The 23516-nt window shown below is 40.1% G+C and overlaps 1 protein-coding gene across 2 annotated transcripts; it reads right to left on the bottom strand.

Annotated features, from left to right (window-relative positions):
* Nucleotides 1-7655: 7655 nt before the first annotated feature.
* Nucleotides 7656-22150, bottom strand: GMFB (glia maturation factor beta). 2 transcript variants are annotated; one of them, XM_032344273.1, is made up of 7 exons: nt 22012-22150; nt 17342-17438; nt 15498-15547; nt 14823-14872; nt 14254-14339; nt 12966-13039; nt 7656-11356 (listed from the first exon to the last, which is right to left on the bottom strand). In XM_032344273.1, exons 1-7 carry the CDS (start codon nt 22012-22014, stop codon nt 11285-11287), a joined length of 432 nt encoding a protein of 143 aa, XP_032200164.1. In that variant the 5' UTR covers nt 22015-22150; the 3' UTR covers nt 7656-11284. The 2 variants fall into 2 exon arrangements, with proteins under 2 accessions (XP_032200164.1, XP_032200165.1); XM_032344274.1 differs by having other exon boundaries at nt 14254-14336; nt 22012-22149.
* Nucleotides 22151-23516: the final 1366 nt, after the last annotated feature.

Genomic DNA, 23516 nt, shown 5'->3' on the forward strand with positions numbered 1-23516 from the left:
GCTCGGTACTACAGCAAAATACAACATTGGGCAATATTTGTCCAAAAGAGTTCATCATCTAATGAGGGGTAGATGCAGTTTCGTGGTGTCAGGGAAGTTCCGGGGAGGGGGGGGGAATTGTCTAAGCCAGACTATGAGATCCAGCCTCGTTCTTATACATAAATTCTGTCTACACATTGGGAAGTGATGGTTCATCGCTAAGAACCTCTAGGTTCTCCTACCTTTTAGCAACAAATTATTCTCCTGATTCACTTGAAGTATATCTTTCCCTTACCTGGTAACTACGTCTAGCACCTTACTACACAAAATGGAACTGCCCCCCAAGAACAAATCCTTGGTTCTAGAAGGGACATCCTGAGTTTCACCCGAGGAGATGGAGAGACTTGGCAAGAGAAATTTCATCTGTCCCAACCCCCGTAACTGCTGTTATGTAAAATCCCTCCACTCCATTCAAGGGTAACAATTTGGGTATTTCAGTGAGGGTTTACTGAGCACCCATTCTGTATTATATGGAATGCCAATTCCCTCAGTAGCTGGGGCAGTTCGAAGTCCTTTCCCATTTTACCAGAACACGCAGGTAAATTGTGAACTTGCATCGTCTAGTAGAGAAGCCATTTAGTCACGGGGCTATTTAAATTTAAATTGATAAAATTAAATAAAATGAAAAATTCAGTTCCTCAGCTATGCTAACCATACTTCAAATGCTCACTAGCCTCATGTAGCTGGTGGCTACGATGGTGGACAATGTAGATTTAGAATATTTCCATCACCGCAGAAAGTATCGCTTTAGACAATATTACACAGTGGTGATTGGTTAGAGAATACACCCATTTTAATGAGGGCAAAGGGCTAATGAGATCAACCAACTATAGATGAGGCAGTCGGTAAGGAAGATAATGGGTTTACTTGACATTTTGGAGAACCATTACAAGTAGCGAGTAATCGATACCATCCTCATTCAATCAATTCTCAGCATTCTTCGTAAGTTGCATTAACCCTTTTACCTCATGGGAGTAATTTTGTAGTACATACGGAATTAAGTTCCTGATTCTACTTGTATCTAGGACTGTAGCTGGCTGATATGGCAAAGAAATATTAATCTTATGTTCTCTCTCTCTCTCTCTTGCACCCCCCTTATCCCACTCAGACTTCCTTTATTCAACCTCTCTTTCATCAGTTTGGTCCCATTCCACCCACATTGACCATGCCCCTGACCCAAATGGCTGGGCACAGGTCAGCCACCAGAGAACTAGGAAAAAAAAAAAAAACTGAAATACAAAGCATGCAGTCTAAGAATGAGACCCAAAAAGGTCAGACACACACCTGAAAGAACTTTCTAGGCCCCTAGACTAGATAGAGAAAGACAGTAGTGGGAAAGGGGAAGGGAAGGTGCTGAGCAGTTAAGAGAATGTGAGCTCAAGATATCTCCAAGCCTCTACAGGAACAACCTCAGCCTTGGCAATCCCCAAGGAGTAGCCTGTCCTTCCCCCTGAGCTCAGCTTATCCATCATCCAAGTGGTAGTTATGTTTGCCACTCCACTCAGCATTCCATCCAGCCCATGCCAGGGAGACAATCCTTTTTCTATGGCCAAGGAAACTCATAAACCACACACTCCCCCCAACACAATGGGGAGCAGTAAGTAGGATACTTAAAGGCATGATAGTAATATAAAAGGAAAAGCACTTGGACTCTCGTGAAATTTGTACTCAACCAACTTGAGCTTTCCCACAGATATGGAATAATAGGTGAATGGTAATCCCAGTTACTAAGATCATATGGTCCCCATGACGCTTTAGGAGCATCTGGGCTCTGGCCCCGAGTAATGAGGCACTTCCAAGAGGATTGAACCCTGCGCACAGAAAATTATAGGCCAGCAGTTCCCAATCTTCCAGAAGAGGTTTGTACATTTGAAGGAAAAGCAATGTCACCTGGGAGTTGTGCGTGGCACGTGGATCTAGACAGCGATGGGACTTGGAAAGAATAGCTATGGAGCTGAGAAGAATGTGAGGTGTAGCAGGAAGTATTGGTTGCCCCCAACGCCACCACTTCTTTCTTGTTGCCGGAGCACAGGTGTTTGTCCAGGATTCATGGCCCCCATGCTATGTGCTTAGAGGAAGAGCCCTTCCAAGCCCAAGGTTTTGGGAAAAGGCAACTCTTGTCTCTCCGGAGTGATGTCTGACTCCCAGTTGTTCTCCATATACAGCTGAGTTGATGACTATTGGTGTAATTTTTTTGTTCACTATACACATTTCTAAAACGTTGGGTTACAGCCACATGCCCTACAGGGCGTTGGTCTGTCCAGCAGGTTGGGGCTTCTCAGTGTCAGGTGGCTGTGTCATCCACCGTGCCCTTTGCCCTGGAAATACCTGTTACACAACCATTTGGAAGAAGAATCAATGTACAGAAATGACTCACTCAACAATTCCATGTGTGCAAAATATGTCTTCATTGTTATTGTTCCTATGTGTCTTTTTTTTTTCATAAAACACACAAAAGTAAAATTTAAAGATTGCAAAGACTCAGATTTTGAGAGTATGAAGACTTTCAGTACATGCATAAGTCCATGTAATAACCACCCCTACACAAGACAGAGAACATTGCCACCACCCCACATAATTCCGTCATGACCCACCGCCATAGGCAACAACCATTCTGCTTCCAGTACCATAGATTAGCTTTACCTGTTCTTGAATTTCATTAAATAGAAACATCTGCATTCTTTGTGTCTGCTTGCTTGGCTCAGCACAACTTTTGGGGGCTTTTCTCTTTGAGATTCTTCTACATTGATGCATGCATCAATAATTCATTCTTTTTTTAAAAAACAACGTTATTAAAATATGGTTTACAAAAAACAAAATGTACTCATTTTAAGAGCACCGTGGGGGCGGGGCTGCAGAAATCTAACAGGGAAGGCGTGGGACCCTCTAGGGTAAACCCAGAAAACTCAGTCTGTGTGGCTGGAGCAAGGTTCTTCCAGGTCTCAGGCCATATTCCGACTTCAGTGATGCTCCGGTGAACAGCCATCCGGGGGTCAGGTTCTTCTCATGAGTAATCCCATGCTCTATCATTTCTATCATGAGCTAATCCCATGACAGGGACGGATTAAAATGAATCCCCAGAAATTTCAACAAGGAGTGTGTGCTACCAATATGGAAACAATAAAACCACCTCACTCAGATATACAAAAGATGTAACTAAAGATTTCCCTTGATTGAAGTTTAAAAAATGTCATTTTCCCCAAATTAACTTATATTACGATTGTAATCAATATCTCAATGAGATTTGGAACGAAATTATTTTAAAATGTCATTTTCCCCCAAATTAATTTATATTACCATGATTGTAATCAATACCCCAATGTGATCTGGAGCTAAATTAAAGTTGACCTTACGGGGCACGTGGCTTCCGCACAGGGCATAACCCCAGGGTCCTGGGATCAAGCTCCATAGGGTTTCCTACACAGTGGGAAGCCTGCTTCTCCCTCTTCTGCTCCCCCTGCTTGTGTTCCCCCTCTCACTGTCTCTCTCTGTAAAATAAATAAATAAAATCCTTTTTTAAAAAAAATTAGGATAATTTGAGCCTTTGAGAAAGGGCTAGACTACAGTCTAGGAAGAGATACCGCAGTCCTCAACGTTCTGCGGTTCCCATCACTAAGCCTAAGGAAGGAGAGGAAGTAGTGGTTATGAGGATTCAGAAAGAGAAGTCTGTCAAGCGGATGAATGACTTTCCGTGGAAGGCCACTGCCTGCCGAGCCCCTAATGGAGTGATGAAGGGAATAAGTACCTGTCTTCCCTCTCCATCCTCCCCGGAGATTGGCTGACCTCGAGAGGAAATCGGGAGGCAAGGGAACCCCTGATGTAGTTCCTCAAGCTCAGCCTCCTGGGGGCAGGGGCCAGAGTGGAGAAAGGTGGAGAGTGATTCCGGAGAGGCAAACGGAAAACGGAAAACATCCGGCTCAGGAGCCAAACCACCGATCAACTGTGAGGTTGGAGTGAAAACATTTTCCAAAACACGAAACCTCTCCTCCCATGTGCCATGGGCTTCAACAAAATGGGTTAATAAAATAGGGAGATCCAACCAAGAGGCTCCAACTAAGAAGCAAGGGAGGGAAGCTTCCAGATGACACATTCATGCCTGTAGAGCCTCCAGCACAGTTTTAGAGGGAAGACAGATGGGGAAGGACGTCTCCAGGAAGGAGGGGAGAGGGGGAAGAAAGAAAGAAAACCTAATAAATTTTCTTTTTTACATTTCCCTGGAAACTATTATTTAACTACATATTTCTAAAACCTACATAATTTTGATTCTCCTTTCTTATTTTAAATCTTTGGAATGGACAGATTTTCTTATTTGTTGAAGCATTTGGTAGAATTGCTAGGCATTTGAGCAATCCGTTGGAAGTATCTGGGGAAAAAAAAACAATAATTACATTGAAAACTAGGAAAACGGGGACAAAATATCATCGTTTAATTCAAGTCAAACAAAAGTTATAGAAAGGGAAATCATGAAGAGACCCTACAATGCCATACAAAGACACAGAAGATGACTTCTAGGAAAGAGTCAGCATTGGAAGGCTTGCCCTACTCTGGGAACTCAAGGCCTAGCATTCAATAGAGAAGCAACAACATCCAAAAGAACAGCAACCTACTTACCAGCAACATGTGCACGCGCGAAAAAGGAAATGGACCCGGCAGGTTAGTCTCTGGCCCTGGGCAGGCACATAAGCTAACGTCTTTTCTGTCTCTGCCTTCATGTCCCCAGCACCATGGGGGAAGCGCCAGTGGCAGGACAAGAGAGCAGAACTTGAGGACAGGTGCTCCCTTCTGCCCCTCCCAGAACAAATTTAACGTGTGCTGAAGGAGAGAAGAGGTTTGAATCTATTAGGAGACTAAATTTTTAAAAGGAACAGAACCAAATCTTAGTAACAAAAAAAAGCACTTGTAACTGAAATATTATGGAACTAGATCACCAAGGATGCCTTTTAGCCTGAGGGAAAAAGGAGAGGTCTGATGGGGAATGGAGGTATCATTTTTTGAAAAACACCCCCAAAATTGTTATGTGATGGCTTTTGAGAGTCCTTCTTCAGACCAGTTACAAAAATTAGACAACGATCAGATGGTGGTCAGTGCTGGACAGAGAATTAGAACAGCTGGGACGTGATGGTGAAGGTGTTGCCACCTTGGGATGAAGGATCAGGGAGAGCCTCCGTAAGAGGCTCAGTGAAGCTCAGTTCAGAACAAAGGACTCAGCCAAACGACTACTGGGGAGGTGGGTGCAGAAAAGGAAAAGTGGGCAACCTTCCTGGGAAGAAGCTACAGCTAGTGAGAACACCTAAGCTCGGCGTGTTTAAAGAACAAAAATGGCAGGGTGCCTGGGTGGCTCAGTGGGTTAAAGCCTCTGCTTTCGGCTCAGGTCCTGATCCCAGGGTCCTGGGATTGGGCCCCACATGGGGCTCTCCGCTCAGCAGGGAGCCTGCTTCCCCCCTCTCTCTGCCTGCCTCTCTGCCTATTTGTGATCTCTGTCAAATAAATAAAATCTTTAAAAAAAAAAAAAAAAGAACAAAATGGCTCAGGTGTAGTGGGCTAGGAGAAGAAGCCAGAAGAGGGTCAGAGAAGTGTGTACGGGTAGATCTGAGAGCTGCCCCTGGCGGAGGAAGCAAACTGTACCCTCCCTGATGGCAGCAAGGCAAAGAGACATGCTTCTTGAGGGCCAGTCTGAACCCTGAGGAGGGGAACTGAACAGGAGACACAGAGCATGCTTGCACGAAAGGAGGGTATTTAGTTAGGCTGGGGCATGGTGGCAGGTGAAAACAGAAGTTGTACTAGAATTAGCTTCTCTGGCATGCAAGTGAACAGACATGTCCACATTAATTTCATTCCTGGTAGGGGTGGACACGCAGAGGAACCCAGAGAGAGCTAAGCAACCAACCAGGCTTCAGAAAGAGGGACTCTGAGGAGCAGCCCTGGGTCAGAGGAGGCCCTAGGAAGCTAAAAGGCGGGAGTGTGGCTCTTCAGCGTGGGGCTCTGCCTTTAGCGTGCTTCAGCTACTCTGTAAGCCTGCTTCCTTCTAGGCTGCCCCAGCCAGCATCTTCTCTCCCTCTTCTCCATCTAATGGCATTCTTCCCAGCTCAGTTGCCCTTGGAGAGAACGGGCACCTCTTTCCAAAGTCAGGATTTGAAAAGTACCTCTTGGTAGCGACACTGGGAGAATTTGGCCCAGCTCATTGTTTGGTCCTAGTCAGGCAAACATCTCAGAGGCGAGGCTCTTGAGTTCAACCAGGGGGTGCTGGAAGTGAGAGACCCTGTGCATCTTGAGGATGGAGAGGAGCTGCGGACAGCAAGTACAGCCATCTGGGACAAGTCATGGCGACCTGAAGGGCTTTGGCAAGGAGGGGTGGCAAATGTTCTGCAGCCCTACCTCACGAAGGGCTGCAGAACATTTGGGCTTGGCTGTCCACCACAGGTGAGAAGTGGGCCAAAATGCTAAGGGTCTTACATTCTTGGATGAGAATCTGTGCTTAATCATGTAGGTGGTGGTGACAAGGAATGTCTCACGCACGCTCTCTCACACACGCACACGCGCAAACACACACACACACACACATGTATTTTCTCTGGGGACTACAGCATGGCTTTTGAGTGCAACCTGGGCATTCTGCTTTTTCTTTCCTGTAATTGGAGAAGGGGGGTTACGGAGGCAGGGCACTTTCAAGTCACCTGGGGACAGATCTCAAGAACAAGAGACGGTGTGAAAACTCCCTGACGCTCAGCAGTAAGATCTTTAATTTACTTGGCTCCTCAAACTAGAGAAAAATATACTGGAAAGGATTCAACATCCACTCAGGGTGTGTCCTCATGCAAATGATAGTGGGCCCACCCTGGGACATTAAGTGGTTAGAAATGCTTTTTGCTGCTGAAAAGTGAAAAGACCAAAAAACAAAAGCAAAAACAAACAAAACCAACCAACCAAACAAACAAAACCAAGGTGAAAAAATTTAGGAGCTGGCTGTTTTGAATAGGTAAATGGACAAATTTGAGAAATAATACCTGTTTCCAAGCTCTGGGCAAATCTCCTTGTGAGATTCCTGAAGACAGGAAGACAATAAACTATTCCTTTCACAAACATGAACAAATCATGACTTTTAGCATGTATTCAATCACAGGAAGTGTATGGTAGACTCTACAAATTAGGTAAGTAGTGGTGTCTTGTATTCACTCGATAGCTATGAAACACAAACCATGCAGAATAGTTTAAAACAAAGGCAAGATGGACCTTCAATGGATGTCTAGTAAATAGTGACATACTATATTCAATAGAAGATGCTTCAATTTGATTTTTTAGAAGTGCACAGCCCCTTTAACTTATGGTTTTCCCTTTGAGAGCAAAGGGTTCATCATTTGAGATAATGCCCTCTGCCACTACAAACAAATCATTTTAGCCTCAGAACAAGTTTTAGAAATCTTTATAGCCTTGTTAAATTCTCCCTCACCCATTCCGATCTTTGCCAAGTGGTTCCTATTTATTTTGCCTCTCAGTTTTTTCCAGAGAAAGCAAACTGCTGAATCTGTGTGGCTCACGCAAAGGCCACAACTGAGCCAGGCAGGTAATGGTAACTCCAAAAGGGAGAGGAGGTGAGAAAAAAAATGACAAGCCAGAAGTCCTTTCATGTTAACATTTTATTTAAACCAGTACAAGCACCATGCTTAACAGAAGACTGTCCAAAATAAACATGCAATAATGAACTAGCAGAGACTGAAATCACAGCTTAAGAAGTTGTGCCAGTTGTTGAGTTTATTAAATGATGACAGGGAACTGTTAAAATTCACAAGACTAAACCATTAATGTTTCAAGCCTCCTAAATGAGATTATATTGGACCATCCAGATCAGTGGGAACTGCCCTGGCAAGTTAGTGATCTCAAACAATATTCAAGTAATATATGTGTATGAACTATATTCCAAAAAGCAAGAAAACACAGTTTCTATCACAACCTTAACATAGGTGTTCTGAATATTATAGGAACATGGTCACTGATTTGAAATGTCAAACGGCATAACAAGAAACAAATTTTCTCAAGAATATTCAACTTGGGACCATTGGTGTTAAGTCACCTAAGAAGATTTACATTCTTCCAGAAATACAAAATAAGATTTGTCCAGAAATGTTTGAGACACTTTTTCACACAAGTTGTAAAGGCTCAAGTTCTATAGATTCCAGTATTATCAGTCCATTGAACAAACAGGGAAAGCAACCGTACTAAGAATATTTGAATTGACAGAATACAAGTTACTTTCTACTTCCACCAAATATCAGCATTTAAACTCTTATGAAAATATCTATTCATCACTAGTCCACATTATGGATTAATGACATTGCTCAGGTTTTAAAGTAGTCCAAACGTTTTTTTAAGTATACCTTCTTTACTATCTATATAGGTGGGGAACAAAGACAGCCAAATTTAATTTGGCAATAAATTCCTCTAACTGGAAATTTTTAGTTAAAGTGTCAGACCAGGATACAGTTTATGGCTACATTTGACTCCTGAAAATAGGAGATAAAAGGGGAGAGAAAAGTGCTGACAGACATTTTGCCACAAAGGGTTGTAATGGTAATAAAAAATTTAGTAACACCCTCTTAAACAAGAGTATGTTTAACTGCACTATGCATTTGGTAAACTTTTTAGAAATAGACAATTTGAACATTTATTTTAGAAGTCAATTAAACAAAAAACGGTCTAACAACCTTTCTCCTAACATGATTGCTTCAATATCAGAACAAAGCGAAGACTATTCAAAACTCTGACATTTTGGAATTTCAGCATAGTAACCTGAGAACAGTTTTCTTCATATGTCATTTATGTTGCCACCAAAACCGTACTAAAAATATGCTAGGATTACTAGTTGACTCTATTAGATGCTATGCAGAACTTATGCAAGGCCAACAATTTCAAAACTAATGCTGACTTAGAAGACCATGAAGGAGGTTCCCAGGAAAAAAGCTGATGCCAAAAGGGAAAGATTACGACATGAATGGGAATGGCTGCACCAGAAAGCTATGGAATGTAAAAATTGGAATTATCCAATCTGGAGTTATTATATGAGAGAAGGCAGAAAAAGAGCAAGTTGAACATATACTTGAAAAGAAGAATGCAAAATTTGATTACATGGAAGGGAAGTTTACATAAAAGTCCGAGAACATTCTAGAGCATTGGATGTGTAAATCTCCCTAATCTCCCTATAGGACAGAGGGAGCCAAAACATGTTGTTGTCTTGCAAAATACATGTTATTGATCAGGAGTCAAACAAGCTCAAAAAAGCATGATTTATCACAGCTCTTTGTCCCTGTTAGAGAACAGGGGAACTAAGTTCTGTTTATGGAAGTCAGTAGCCTCTGACAATATGGAGGACTTTCAAATTTGAAAACTAACCAAAACAACTAAAACATGCAAGACAAAATAAAGAACCTCATTAAAAAATACATTCTTGCAGCACTAGCTTCTCTTATTGCTGCAAACACGGTGAAATGAAATCTCATTTCCTTCATTTAAAAACATTAAAAACACTCTCATTCACCTGGGTTTTATCTGCATTTCCACAGAATTATAAGCATTATTCTCCAATATCAAAATAGCTGTTTAAAGAATTCATAATTTGTAAACTTCCTGGGTGAAGGTGTCTCTTTCTCTCTCAATCCCCCTGAAAATTGGAATAAATAATCCTTCCCATTCATTAACCAAAACAAATGCCCACTCTAGCACTTCCTCTTCTCCAACTAACTTCCTATTGCTTCCCCTTTTTAAGGTTAGTGAAGCCAAACAGTGTTGGCCACAAAAGAGTCAATATTGTGAAAATTCCAACTATCTTTACCTCTTTATTAGTGTTGGCACAGAAACCTTAAAAAAAAAAAAAAGCAGAGAATATATAAATGAAAAATACACTGACATAAAATAATGCCTTTATAGTTTTGAAATGACAAAGATATTCTTAATATAAGAATTCGCTCACCAAATTTGGTTAGTCTTTAGAGTCCTAAGACCTTTTGTCAAATTAATGTTGAACAGTTACTTGTATGTTGTTCTTAAAGTACACTATATATTAGAATCCTTGCTTTATGCCAAGGATGCCAACAAGACGGATGTCCAGTTCAGAATATCTTCTGACATTTAGGACAGAAGACGCAATTTCTATTGATGTGTTAATGTTATTAACTCTGGCCAAGATTTTAAGATAAGTTAATTTTTCCCACGGCACAAGGGTAATCATAAATATATACCAAATTATAACTTTCAACTGCCATATATTCACCAATGCAAGCAGATAGTTGGAATTTTTAAAAATATGAAGTTGATTTTATTACAAATTTCAGATACACACATTAGAAAATTGTTTTACTTGGACCCCTTACAAAAGTATTAATTTCACCAAATCTGGAATACTGGCAGTGTAAAAGTCTTAAACTAACTTTAAAGCTAACAAATCAAAGGCACAGTATTAACACATTTAAAATAACTTGTGTTCACAGGACAACATTAAGAGGTGCTTTATAAATAAGGTGTTATTAACCCAGATGCAAAACTAGCCATGGCACAACAAGGAATGAAGTTCTTGATTAGTTCCAATCTATCAATTTCCAAGACTACAATGCTATTTTCTGTAAGAAGAAAACATAATAGTCATAACTACTATAAAATCTAACACCAGACCTTAAGAATGAATGATTGATGAACAAAGTTTCTGCACTTGATTTAAAAGATACAGGAAAGCACAGAAGGTATGGAATTGATGACAAGTGTACCTGTAATGCAGCTTACACTACAGTAAATTATTTTTCATGGCTCTGTATTGGGTCATTCAAGTCTCTTACCCCAAATTAATTTTAAAGATTTGACAAGTGATAATATGCTATTTTCATATATAAACTGCTAATATCCAGTATTTGTCAAAAGGAGGCAACTGTTGTCTATCACAATCTAATACCCACTTTCCAATGGTGTCTGTAAATAGTAACAAATTCTGAACCATAGGTTATAGAAATTAGTCACAAGAGTGCAAAAAGTCCCTGGAGAGAAGTAGTCCACCTAACAATTACAAATATAAGGAAACACTTTACAAATTTCATTACTATGAAGATGATTTCCCCTTTGTTCAAACTTTGAACAAATGAATAATTTTTCTTTACTGCAGGAAACAAACTGTAAGTAACAGTGCATTTTTAGGCATAAGTATTTATGTCTGGTTCCAGTATGGTCAGGTTAATACATAAATACTTTAGAAACACAGAAGTTCACATTAGTGGAAAAATCCAAGTTTCTCACGTAACCATTCTTCAGTTAGGTCTTCGGTATTTCTTATTTCAAATACCTTAAGAAAAAACGTTAGGTCATACTTTGAGACTCTCAAAAAAAAAAAAAAAATCAAACACATTGTATATAGGAGTATTAAATACCTAAATCTCCTTCCTTTCATTCATGTTGGTCAGGACTTATCTTTGTAAATTACCTATACCTTTACTTTTTTAAAATGCTAAGTACTGACTTACCAAAGTTTAGCAGTAAGATGGCATAAAACCAGAACTCTCTTAAAAGCTATGAATATTCTAAAAGAATCTATGGATCAAATCTACTAACTCTAAGAGTTCTGTACATCTTACCCATTAGAAGAGATACCCCAAGTACACAAAACTAAAATCAATCTAGTTAGGAAATGGAAGAACATACGCTAGTCTTCCATAGTTGGAGGAAAGACAAGCTGTAGATTGTTCTGAAAAGGACGGACTACAGGTCCACAGCCATCAATCTCTCCAACAATCTGTACACAAACTGGCCTAGGAAGTATAACGGCTCTACAGAAACGATGTAATAGAGCAGAAAGGATGGGTTTGAAACCCAGCAGTGTCATTTACTATTATGCAACCCTGGGCAAGTCTTTCATCTTCTGAACCTCAGCTCTCCCATCTCCAGAACAGGCATAACATCATCAACCTCAGGACTGTGGTGAGGATTCGATGTGATTATTTATAATAGTAACATATATTGTAATGTCTTAATACCAGCACTTGATGGTGTGCCGTGGGATTAGAATGGAAATGAGGCTGTTAACAGAGCTCCTTCCTTATCACCCAACCCTCTTAGAGCAATTCCAGGGTGTTCCCATGGTACAAATGAGAAAAAGTAGTGTCTATAAGTTGTTGGTGTCAATGACAATTACATGAGCTAAAGGGAAAAGGCAAAGGGCACTTAAAGACATTCTCATGGGCTCATGGTTAAACATTAAAGGGGAAAACACTGATGCTGTACTTAAAACCTGAAAGGAAAGGTTATTTAATATTATTTTAGTGATATAATATCCCATCTCAAAACCTTAAAAGTATATACTTTTTTCAAATAAACTAATACATGGATATTAAATAAAGTTTGAGAATATATACCCCTCTTACCATTAAACTTCAATAATGCCATAAAACAATGGGGGCATGCTAAATTTTAAGGAAAGTGTCTCATAAAAAACAGAATGGTCTAGCTTAATAAAGCTAGTAAGTATTCTTAACAATTTCAGACTTGGGAAAAATATACAGTTAATTACATAATATGGAATTCCTGCATAGAATATGGTTCATTGAGCCCATGGTAAAGAGCTCTGAGAAGCTTCAATGCTTACTTTTATCTACTAGAAACTACAGTATGGAAAATGAAAAACTCAAAATAGATTGAATAATGGCAGTGGCTTTTCTCAAGCTGCCTATATTTTAAACATGATTTCTGCTAATCAATTTATCATTTCCGTTCAAAAAACATACTTAGATTAAAGACTTCTATCATTCTATTTCCAAACAGTAAAACTCTTTTAAGTTTACTGCTCTAAATAACATTCACCTGAATAAAAAATACCTAACTCTTCAGCTTACTTTAGCTAATACTCTAATAATGAGGGAAAATATTATCTCAACAAGCCAGTCAAACACAAATACCACCTTGGTTAGTTCAGCTGTTTGGACTAGCTTATTCTTACTCCCAGCATACATCATCTGTTGTTCAGGCTTACACCCTGGAAAAGAGATTAGTATAGAAATGAGACTTAAGAGTTTGAAAAAGTGATAGGTTTTCATTTTGTACTTCTACAATGACACATTCAGGATTTTCTTAAGCACTCAGGTTTAGAGAAAGCTTCAGTCTAACTGTATATGGTTGTATTTCAAGAGTCTTAACACTGCATATTGCCTGCACAGAGCCATAGCTAAATGACAAACAAGTCCCTGGGGTTGATAAAAATAAATGTGACTAGATCTCTGCCGATCTTTTACACCTCTGTAAATACTTAAGAACTTTTCAGCACAATATTAATTTTGACATTAAATATCAAGATCAGTTTTATGGATGCCTAACATATATGGGTTTGGAAATGGTGATGGATCAGTGTGGGGAGATCTGCTCTGGAAAAAAGTTACAGGCTGCTTACATATTAAGTTTAAAAAGTACTGTAGTTATTTTAAGTGCTAAGTAAATGATACAAGTAGTAAAGTTTAGAGAAGAGTTTGGAGAGTTTAATGTGGGCTTAAATGGTAGTAGTACTGGGAGTTCTGGGTATAATGGATATATCTTAAATAACAGGAAGAGACTTCAATATCCAACGTTAGCTATTCTGGGACTATTTGTAAGGTTACAGGCATATCATCATTGAGTACTATTTTAAAGATAAGTGCAAATATGTATATAATTATACATGAAGTTCATGTACTTCACGAAACCTAAAAAGAAAATGTATGTTGTTTTAAAATGTCGCTACATTTTACATCCCTTAAAATGTATGTACGAGGGCGCCTGGGTGGCTCAGTGGGTTAAGCCGCTGCCTTCAGCTCAGGTCATGATCTCAGGGTCCTGGGATCGAGTCCCGCATCGGGCTCTCTGCTCAGCAGGGAGCCTGCTTCCCTCTCTCTCTCTCTGCCTGCCTCTCTGTCTACTTGTGATTTCTCTCTGTCAAATAAATAAATAAAATCTTTAAAAAAAAAAAAAAATGTATGTACGATTTGACCGAAACAATTACACTTCTAGAAATTTATCCTAGAAAACAATCAAGTTCTAATAGATGACGCTTTATAGCCACTTCTTTCTAGGGATGAATTCACGTGCACATGCACACATAACTCTATTTAGGTTTTTCAACACTTCACATCTTTAAAAATAAGCACACAATTTTTCTCCTAGAAAAATGGTTTAACTAGATCAGAACCAAACATGCACTATTCAAAGAAATTCACTCACCAACAGGACTGGAGAAAATAAAGCACAGAGGATATGAAACTCTTCCATCGTCATGTTGGTATTTATAACTATACACAATGAAGGTTTTTCTCAAGTTAAAGAAACTAAAATTACTGCTCTATTTGACACAAGTACTTACCAACAAAGTTTTGAAAGAAAATACACACCTGGAGAGCTAGTGAGTAGTAAATTTCTGTCCTCTCCATTTGAGCCATACCTTTATTATCATTATCTTTCCACAAAAGCATACATGAGCCCCAAAGATAAGGTACAAAAACATATAATCTGTTAAAAATAAATTTATTAAAAGTATGGATTTTTTTCTAAATTTTTACTGTAAACACATAATAATAAAGGGAATTTTTTAAAAAGGAAATAATTCATCCCACTAGTATGTCAATTTCCCATTTTTCTTAGTCCAATATGTGTGCACCTTTTGATTGTGATCATGGTGTAGGAGAAAATTTTGTAAAGTACAGGACTTTTAAAAATTGAACAAACCAACTTCATAAATAAAATTCTAACCACTAAAGAAAACAAATCTTTTTAAAGCACTAAGAAAAGGATATCGAGGTTGTCGTTCAGGTAGTTCATCTTTAAGTTCATCTGGTGAAATGCCCTGGCACCATAAAGAAAAACAACTTGTAAGCATTTTCTGACCCCTAAATCCTTAAGAAATATTCCAATCACCCATTCTACTAACAGATATAAATTCATAACCATATACTACAACATAAAATCTTATGTTACTAAATTGTATATAACCTGAGATTACTCAACCCTCAATCCATTGAAAGCCCACTCAGTTTAGTTCCATTTATTAACAGAATAGTTGTACTCATGTTCCAGCTATCAGGAAATAACAGAATAAGATAATAAGCCAACCATCAAAAAAAATCAATGTCTGATTTAGGGGAAAAAGTGAATTTCTTTTCAGTCTGAATTAGTTACTTAATTTGACAAACTAAGTGCTTAGGTTATAGCATTTTGGTTTTTAATTACTGGCCAACCAATTGAGACATGTAGCCTTATCTTCTATCACTTATTACACTGGATTTCAGTAATGTTTTAAAGAAGGTGATACAATTAGCAAGACAACATGCTACCTAATAATTTGCACAGGCTTTTCATGCATAATGAGCATTTACTTAGACTCACTGTAAAAGTACACATAACTAATATATCAACTCTTAGGCAATAAAAATTGCTTAACTATAAAAATGTACTTAGCTGATCAAACAAACCTCAAGCTCTTCATCCAGTACCACCAGGCGCTTATCCTTATCAATCTTCACTAAAATAAAAATACCGTGTAAGTAAACTGTGATTCTAATGGACCTTCATCTCCCCAACCCAGAGTCTCAGCCCTTTTTCAGGCATCTAAAATTAAAACATTAAGAAACACAAACATAAACCTCCTTTGCAGTTTTGTTTACGGTCTATTAGCTAGCTGTGCTTTTCAAGCAGTCAGCATTTAAAGGCTTTTACCCACAATTTCCGTCACCAAATTTGCGTGTTTAGAATTTTATGTCAACTCCTTACCTTTTCTGAGTATCTGAAGAATTTTCTAACTCAAATGCAACTCCCTACATAATAGGGTCCAAAAGGGTGACTGTAAATGAGATTGGTCTATGTAACATGGTTAGAACTGCAAGGGACAAGCAGACCAGGAGTTATGATAGAACCAATTCCCAGCTTCTCTAGAGCCAAGACTTCATAGAGCAATGGGATTATTATGAGATAGTGGATTACCAAATAGCAGTGAGATCCATATCCAAATATGCGTAACATAACCCAAAGCCAAGCTGAAATATGTTTAGATAATCTATGCCTTTATTCTTTCTATAACTCTAAAAAGTTGGCCATTTTTCGTTTTACACTAATTTCATAGTAAATTCCGTAAGATATTAAGGTCTCAAATAGCTTTACCTTTCACAGCACAAAAGCATGGACACGAATTTTCACTTTTAAGAAATATTTGCCTACATTGTAGTTTTTTTTTAAGTGGTTTTTAAAAATTTATTTATTTGACAGAGAGAGAGAGAGACCACAAGTAGGCAGAGAGGCAGGCGGAGAGAGAGGGGGAAGCAGGCTCCCTGCCGAGCAGAGAGCCAGACCTGAGCCTATCCCAGGACCCCGAGATCATGACCCAAGCTGAGGCAGAGGCTTAACCCACTGAGCCACCCAGGCGCCCCAAACTCATTAAAAGTAGTCACTACCTCATTAACTCCCATCTGCCAGATGCCTCTCTGTTTGTATAGTCTATAGAGATCTATACTGTTACCCCCTTGCCCTTCTTTCACCTTTCTAAATCCCCACCCCACATATTAAATACTACTTAAGAATATAAAAGAAATCTGCATAACATCAGATAAGCTCACAGTGGGAGAGGCAATATGCAAATCATTCTTCCCACTGTCAGAAGTCAGTGACACTTAAAAAGTAATCTCTATGAAACTAGCGGCTCAAATCAAGAATTGAAATAAGGCCTCAAATCACTGTGAAGACAATGCTGAACACTTTAACATTTTAGGTGCAGGCAAAGGTTTCTGGCTCAGATGGAATGATCAGGCAATTTTTAGCCTCCTGAGAAGTTAAAGGATGGAGTTGGATGGGTCACTACAATGACTGGGTGGCTAAGATCATCTTCTCCAGAGCTGTACATGCAGCTGAGGAGAGAGGTAGGGCACTCCACCTCTGTTCTGGAATAACAGCTGTTACTTACTTTTTAAAGTGATGTAAAAGCAAGGCGAAGGGACACCTGAGTGGCTCCATCCGTTAAGATTCTCCCTTTGGCACAGGTCATGATCCCAGGGTCCAGCGATGGAGTCCCCATTCCCCCGCCCCTTGCTCAGCAGGGAGCCTGCCACTCCCCCTGCTTGTGCACACCCCTGTGCGCCTGCATTCTCTCTCTCTCTGACAAGTAAATACATAAAATCTTTTTTAAAATAAATAAATAAATAAAAGCAAGGGAGAAGATTAAAACAGAAGGAGGCAAATTATTTCCTAATGGCTCAGTTTATTCAATGTAGCTACAAGATAAAAATCAATGAAGACCATGTAACTGAGGCAATCACGTTTAGCTTACTTATAATGGCAGCATTGTTCGTTTCTTTGCGAAAACGAAACTTTCTCAGCTTTTCCACTAAATCTTCCGCGACATCACAAACCACCAAAGACTCACTCTAGAAAAGAAAAAAAAAATCATGTATAAAACACCATAACTTCAGTACAAGTATGTGTTAAAGTTATAAAACTTAATACCTTTAAAAACATATACTGACATCTACAAATGTCACAATTATGTGGGTTAACATGAAACACACGAATACTTAAAAAGGTTTTAAATCTACCAATGTTTGTATCTGAATTATACACATTTGTTCATCTTACATCTAGGCTACGCTTTCACTTTCTCTTTGTCTAATAAATAGCTTAAAGAACTAGATACAATAATATGCAACTTCATCAGAATCATAGAGGAAGAGAATATAGGAAATTCAAGGATCACTGTCTGCTGTTACAAAGTATGACATTTTTGTACTAGGCAGGAAAGTAATCTTTATTATACTTTGTATTAATAAGACCTTGGTTCCTTTTTGTGTCTCACAACTATGAAAAAATAACAAATAAAGTATGAAAGATGAACCACAAAAGTAAAGACCAACAACATTTTCTATCTTAATGAAATGACTATGGGAATTAAAAAAAAGAATTATTGAGAATTATGAAATGAGATGCCTGGCTGGCTCAGTCTGTAAAGCATGCAACTCTTGTTCTTGGGGTCATGAGTTCAAGCCCCACATTCGTTGTAGAGATTACTTAAAAAAAAAAAAAAAAAAAAAAGGAACTATGAAAACAAAACCAGATGAACAAATATAAAAACTAAAAGCAGGGGCGCCTGGGTGGCTCAGTGGGTTGGGGCCTCTGCCTTCGTCGGCTCAGGTCATGATCCCAGGGTCCTGGAATTGAGCCCCGCATCAGGCTCTCTGCTCAGCGGGGCGCCTGCTTCCCTCTCTCTCTCTGCCTGCCTCTCTGCCTCCTTATGATCTCTGCCTGTCAAATAAATAAATAAAATCTTTAAAAAAAAACAAAAACAACTAAAAACAGCTTTTACAAATTATGAAAAAATGTAAGAGATCCATTGAAATGTGGCAAGAAAATGACCAGAGGACTCTTCTCATAGTAATGCAAATGTATTACTGATTGTAAACACAAGCATGGATTTTTTTTCCCCCTTTTTTCAATGTGTGAAACTTTGAACACATACAAGAGAATAGTATCGTGGAACCCTATGCACCTATAATTCAGCTTCAAACATTATCAACACACAGCCAATCTTATCACATGATCACTCTGCCTGATGGACTGTCAAAAGGCCCAAAGTTATTTCAACTATAAGTATTTTAATATGTATCATTAAAATGACAGTATGTGACATTAAGAATATAAGGACAAAAACATTACCTCACCTTAAAAAACTAACAATAATTCCAGTATCAAACAAACAAGCAGGATTCAAATTCCCCTCAATGTTTTGTTTTTTTCCCCCAGCAGATGGTTTAATTGAGTCAGGTGCCAAACAAGGTCCACATTCTTTAATCTTTTCATATATAAGGCCCCCACCCCAAACTCCCCACCCCCACTCCTTCAAGAGAATTAGAAGAGTTCTGAGACTAATGCTAAACACAGATGTGTCATTATAACCCGAAAGGATTAATGTTGTCAATTTTAAGTTAAAACACAAATTTAATAAAAGCTTGCTTTTTTAACCTCATGTTGGGTAAATGAGAGCGTAAGTTAAAGCAGGAAATAGCTGTCAATTTTAAATTGTCCTTTAAACTCAGAACACTGGTAATATGTAAGGTATGATATATCCCAGGATATGCTATTCACAGTAAGAAAGGATATCCCACCAATAATTATTATCCAATGAATAAGACTCCTGCAGGAGTCAAGTACATGCATCCTATTAGTTCTCCTTAGAGAAAAAGGTGCTAAGTCATATGGAGCTTCCTGAAAGTAGTATTCAATCCTAGTCTATTTTTTTCTATCTTTCAAGAAAGATATAGAGTCAAAAAACTAGACTTTTCATTCTCTCTTCAACCAAAGGTAGAACCCATTAGTGAAACGAATAAGTGTTTTAGATTACTCTTCAGGCAAAGACCAATTTATCACAAGTCTTATCTTCCACCTCTCATACTCAGCTGCTCGTGCAATCTTGACCTTCTAAGGACCAGGAACCAAGTGAAAAACGTGCTGTGATTTAATTTATATAGCTCTTTGGGGGGCATATTCACCCCTCCCAATACCATAATAAGATTCCTTTCTACAAGAAAAGGGACCCAGGCTCAGTCAATTCTAATTGCTTAGTAGAAGCATTTAAAAATAAGTGTAACACTCTGCAAACAACTCTATATGAGAAAATATTAACACACAGTTAAGGGCAGAGTTGAACTCAAGTGTTCACCTATTGGTTTATCCACATCAGGAACACTTAGTGAGTGTAAGCACTGTGCTAAGGGCTGGGGATACAATCGGTCATATAAAATAAATAAATAATATGGGCCTGCCCTCAGGGAGCTTCTAATATAGTCTATACAGAACAGACCTACATCAAAAGGATCACATAAGAAAACATACTTGTTTGCACCTGTGATAAGAACTAGACAGTAGAAACAAAGGCTGCTACTAACTTACGACTGAAGAAGAACACCATGATCACAAAAGATCTGCCTGAAAAAGGTATCTGGAGGACCAAAACTGCCTTTGCATAGACTCTTTGATTAAAGGGATCACAGCACATCTAAGTTAATGAAAGGCCTGCATGACTCAAGCACAGAGAATGAGCTGGAACATGGTATAACAGGAAGTTGGGCAGGGGCTGGACCACATAGGGCCCAGTGGGTCATATTTTGGTCTTTATCCTATGAGCAATGGGAAGCCACTAAAGTGTTTTAAGCAGAGTGGTTATGGGAAACGTGACCAGATCTGCATGCAGGAAACAGGCAGAGTGCCAAGATGAATAAAGCAAGACTAGTTACTTGGCAAGCTTAGTACAAAGGAGAGATGAAAAGTAGCTGAGGTTGATGGAGATCAACAGAAGCAGAGAAATAACTACTAATAACAGTTAACATATATTAAACGTCATGAGAGAAACACAGTGCAATATCTTTTACATGCATGTCCTCTCATACTCAAAACAAACCCTTAGGATGAGTTTGTTCTATTATCCCCATTTTGCAAGAAACTAAGGGTTAGAAAGGTTGTCTCTTTCCCAAAGTTACACAACCAGTTGAAGCCTGCTCTCTAGCTAACACTAAAGGCACTAGTGACAGATTGGGTACTGGACGGGTGAGTTAGGAAAAAGTGTTATCAAGGTGACTGGGAAGCTTCCCACTTGTGTAATAGACCAAACAATAGCTTTCACTGAGTTAAGAACACTGAGGAAGAGCAAAGAGCACGTCTGCAGGGCAAGAGCACGAGTTCTACTTTGGACAAACTGAGGTGGCTCTGAGGCATGCAAGTGGAGAAAAGCTTCCTAGAGGATAAGTAAATAATAGGATATATAGATCTGGACTGGATCTCAGAAGCAAGCGTGATAAAAATTCACAAGTCATCTGCTTACAGATAGGAGTTAACTGAAGCTATGAGTGTAAGGAAAGATGGAAAGAATACAGAATAGAAAACAAAGCATTAGACTGGAGCCTAGAACTCCTACGTGTGGTATTCAGGTAAGGAGTACAGTCTGCATGGGACACAAATGGTCCAACAGGAAAAGTAGGAGAAAAGAGAGAAGCCAAGGGAAAGCGTGCAGGAAGAGAATGCTTCAAAAAGGAGAGAGTAGTCAACTGCCTAGAATGCAGATAAAAAGTCAGGAAAGATGAGAACTGAAGACAGTCCCTTGGATTTGGTGACCATGACAAGATCTATTAGATGGAGGTGGGTTGAGAAATGAGTGGGAGGTCAGACATAGGACAGTGGGGGGTTATGTTTGGTTTCTAATCAGAGAAAGGAGCATAAACACCAGGTAGGAAAAGATCCAGCAAATTCTTGTTAGGCAATTTATTTAATTCTCCACTTTATTTTTGAGTTAGGGGTTCAGTCCATTCGAGAACGGAAGCGAAAGCCCCCAGAACAAACTAAAGCTTTTGACAGTCACTTCAAGGCTAATTCTAAAACCGTAGGTCAAAAGATTTCCAGTTGCCCTAACTGGAGGAAAGCAATATGTAAAAATCCTTAAAGGCAGGCCGGGGAAGGAGGAGACAGAAGCTAAGGCGAGGCCGTGAGAATGGAATCTGAAATTTCGAGCCCTTCCTGCAAAGGCCGCCAGGCGGAAGGTGCTCAGCGCCTGTGTGCCCTCAAGCCTGGCCCGGGTCCTGGCACATAAATTGGCGTTTGGGGGCGGCCCTTGGAGGTGCCAGACCCCCGGCCCCTCCGACCCTGCAGTTCAGGAGCTGGGAGCCTCCATCCAGAAAGATCGGGCGAGGATAACCTAGCTGTACTGGCCGAACCCCACTCCCGAGATCCGCTGGGCGGGTCGACCCCAGGCCCGGCTGGAGGATGCTGCCCTTAGGCGGGGTGGCAGCGGCGGCGGAGGGAGGCCAAGTCCCTGGCTGTGGGCACGCGCCAGCAGCCGGGGCGGAAGCGGCCGCCGACTCACCCCGGGCGCTGCCCGCCGAACTCGGCTCTGGCAAACGGGAGAGCCGGGCTGGCTGGCCCAGCCCTCCGGCCCCCGCCCTCCCGGCGGCAACTCACCATTTTCCTTCCGGCCGTCAGCGGCTCTTCGCCTTCCCTCGGGCCCCTTTAAGAATGGCACGGCGGCCGCCTCCCTTCCTGCCCCGGCGCCTGGCAGAGTCGCCCCCACCCATCAACGCGGCCGGGGCGGGCCGCCACGTGACGGCGGACGGCGGGAGGCGAGGCTCAAGATTCGCCGAAACGCGAGCGCCCGCTCGTTACTGTTCCTTTTAGGAAAGGAGATTCTGTCTGCTTTAGCCAAACTCGGGAGAGCAATTTCATGCTGACTTAATTAAGTCAAGTCAGTCGTTTCAATGGCAAGTATGTACACTGACCAGAGCCTACATTCCAAATTTAACTCTCCACTGTATTTTTTTTTTAATTTATTTATCTGACAGACAGAGATCACAAGTAGGCAGAGAGAGGAGGAAGCAGGCTTTCCGCTGAGCAGAGAGCCCGATGTGGGGCTCTATCCCTGAGATCATGACGTGAGCTGAAGGCAGAGGCTTTAACCCACTGAGCCTCCCAGGTGTCCCTCCACTGTATTTTTGAGCATGGAGTTCAACCCATTCCAGAACTGAAACCAAAGCCCCCAGGTCCCTCCAAGGACCCTCAAACGTAGGCATGCCTGCCTTTCCTCCCACCATCTCTGAACATCCCACCCCGGATCCCCACCACTTTCCAGGACTGGATGAATACATTCCTTTTCTGAACAGTGTTTGTTTATTGAAGTGTAATTGAATAATGACGGCTGTCTCTGTAGGTGTTACGAACCACAGCCTAATGACACTTTAAGAAGTTTCTGTAGGAGATGCGAACTTACGAGAGCAAGATGATTTTTTAATGTGGTGAGGAACGTAGTTTGGAAGAAGCAAAGTTTGAACTCTAAATTCATGCAGTTCTGCCTTCAATAAAGAAACTCCCTAGGGGAGCCTGGGTGGCTCAGGGTCCTGGGATCCAGCCCCGCATAGGGCTCTCTGCTCAGTGGGGAGCCTGCTTCCCTTCTTCTCTCTGCCTGCCTCTCTGTCTACTTGTGATTTGTCAAATAAATAAATAAAATCTTAAGAACAAAAAACAAAAACCTCCCTGAGGCAGGATATCATTTAGTAACTTGTTAGCATGTTAATAAATAACATTAAGTCAGGGCTCAAAATACATAAACTGATACACTATCTACCTTTGCTCATAAGTTAGAAAAAAGTATTAGTTTTAAGAAATTCCACAGCTCAACTACATTCTCATAGTGATCTGCCCTCATAATACTTTTTACTATGAGAAGGGGACCAGTAAGTTTGACACATGCTATCTGTAACAAATGATGGAAGAGAAAATGATGTTAGTGGTCCATCAGCTTATTATACTCGACTTTAACATAGATTCTCCCACGAACTCTGCACCTTTTCCCCAGATCTCCTCTCTCTCCATCTATAAGAGAAATTGGAGGAAATGGTGAAAAAATTAACATTAAGCTGCATAACATCACACCTGATAAAAAGAAAACCCATTGTTATTTTTCCCCCCTCCCC

Source organism: Mustela erminea, chromosome 5 (genome assembly GCF_009829155.1).
Source record: "Mustela erminea isolate mMusErm1 chromosome 5, mMusErm1.Pri, whole genome shotgun sequence".
Taxonomy (NCBI): domain Eukaryota; kingdom Metazoa; phylum Chordata; class Mammalia; order Carnivora; family Mustelidae; genus Mustela; species Mustela erminea.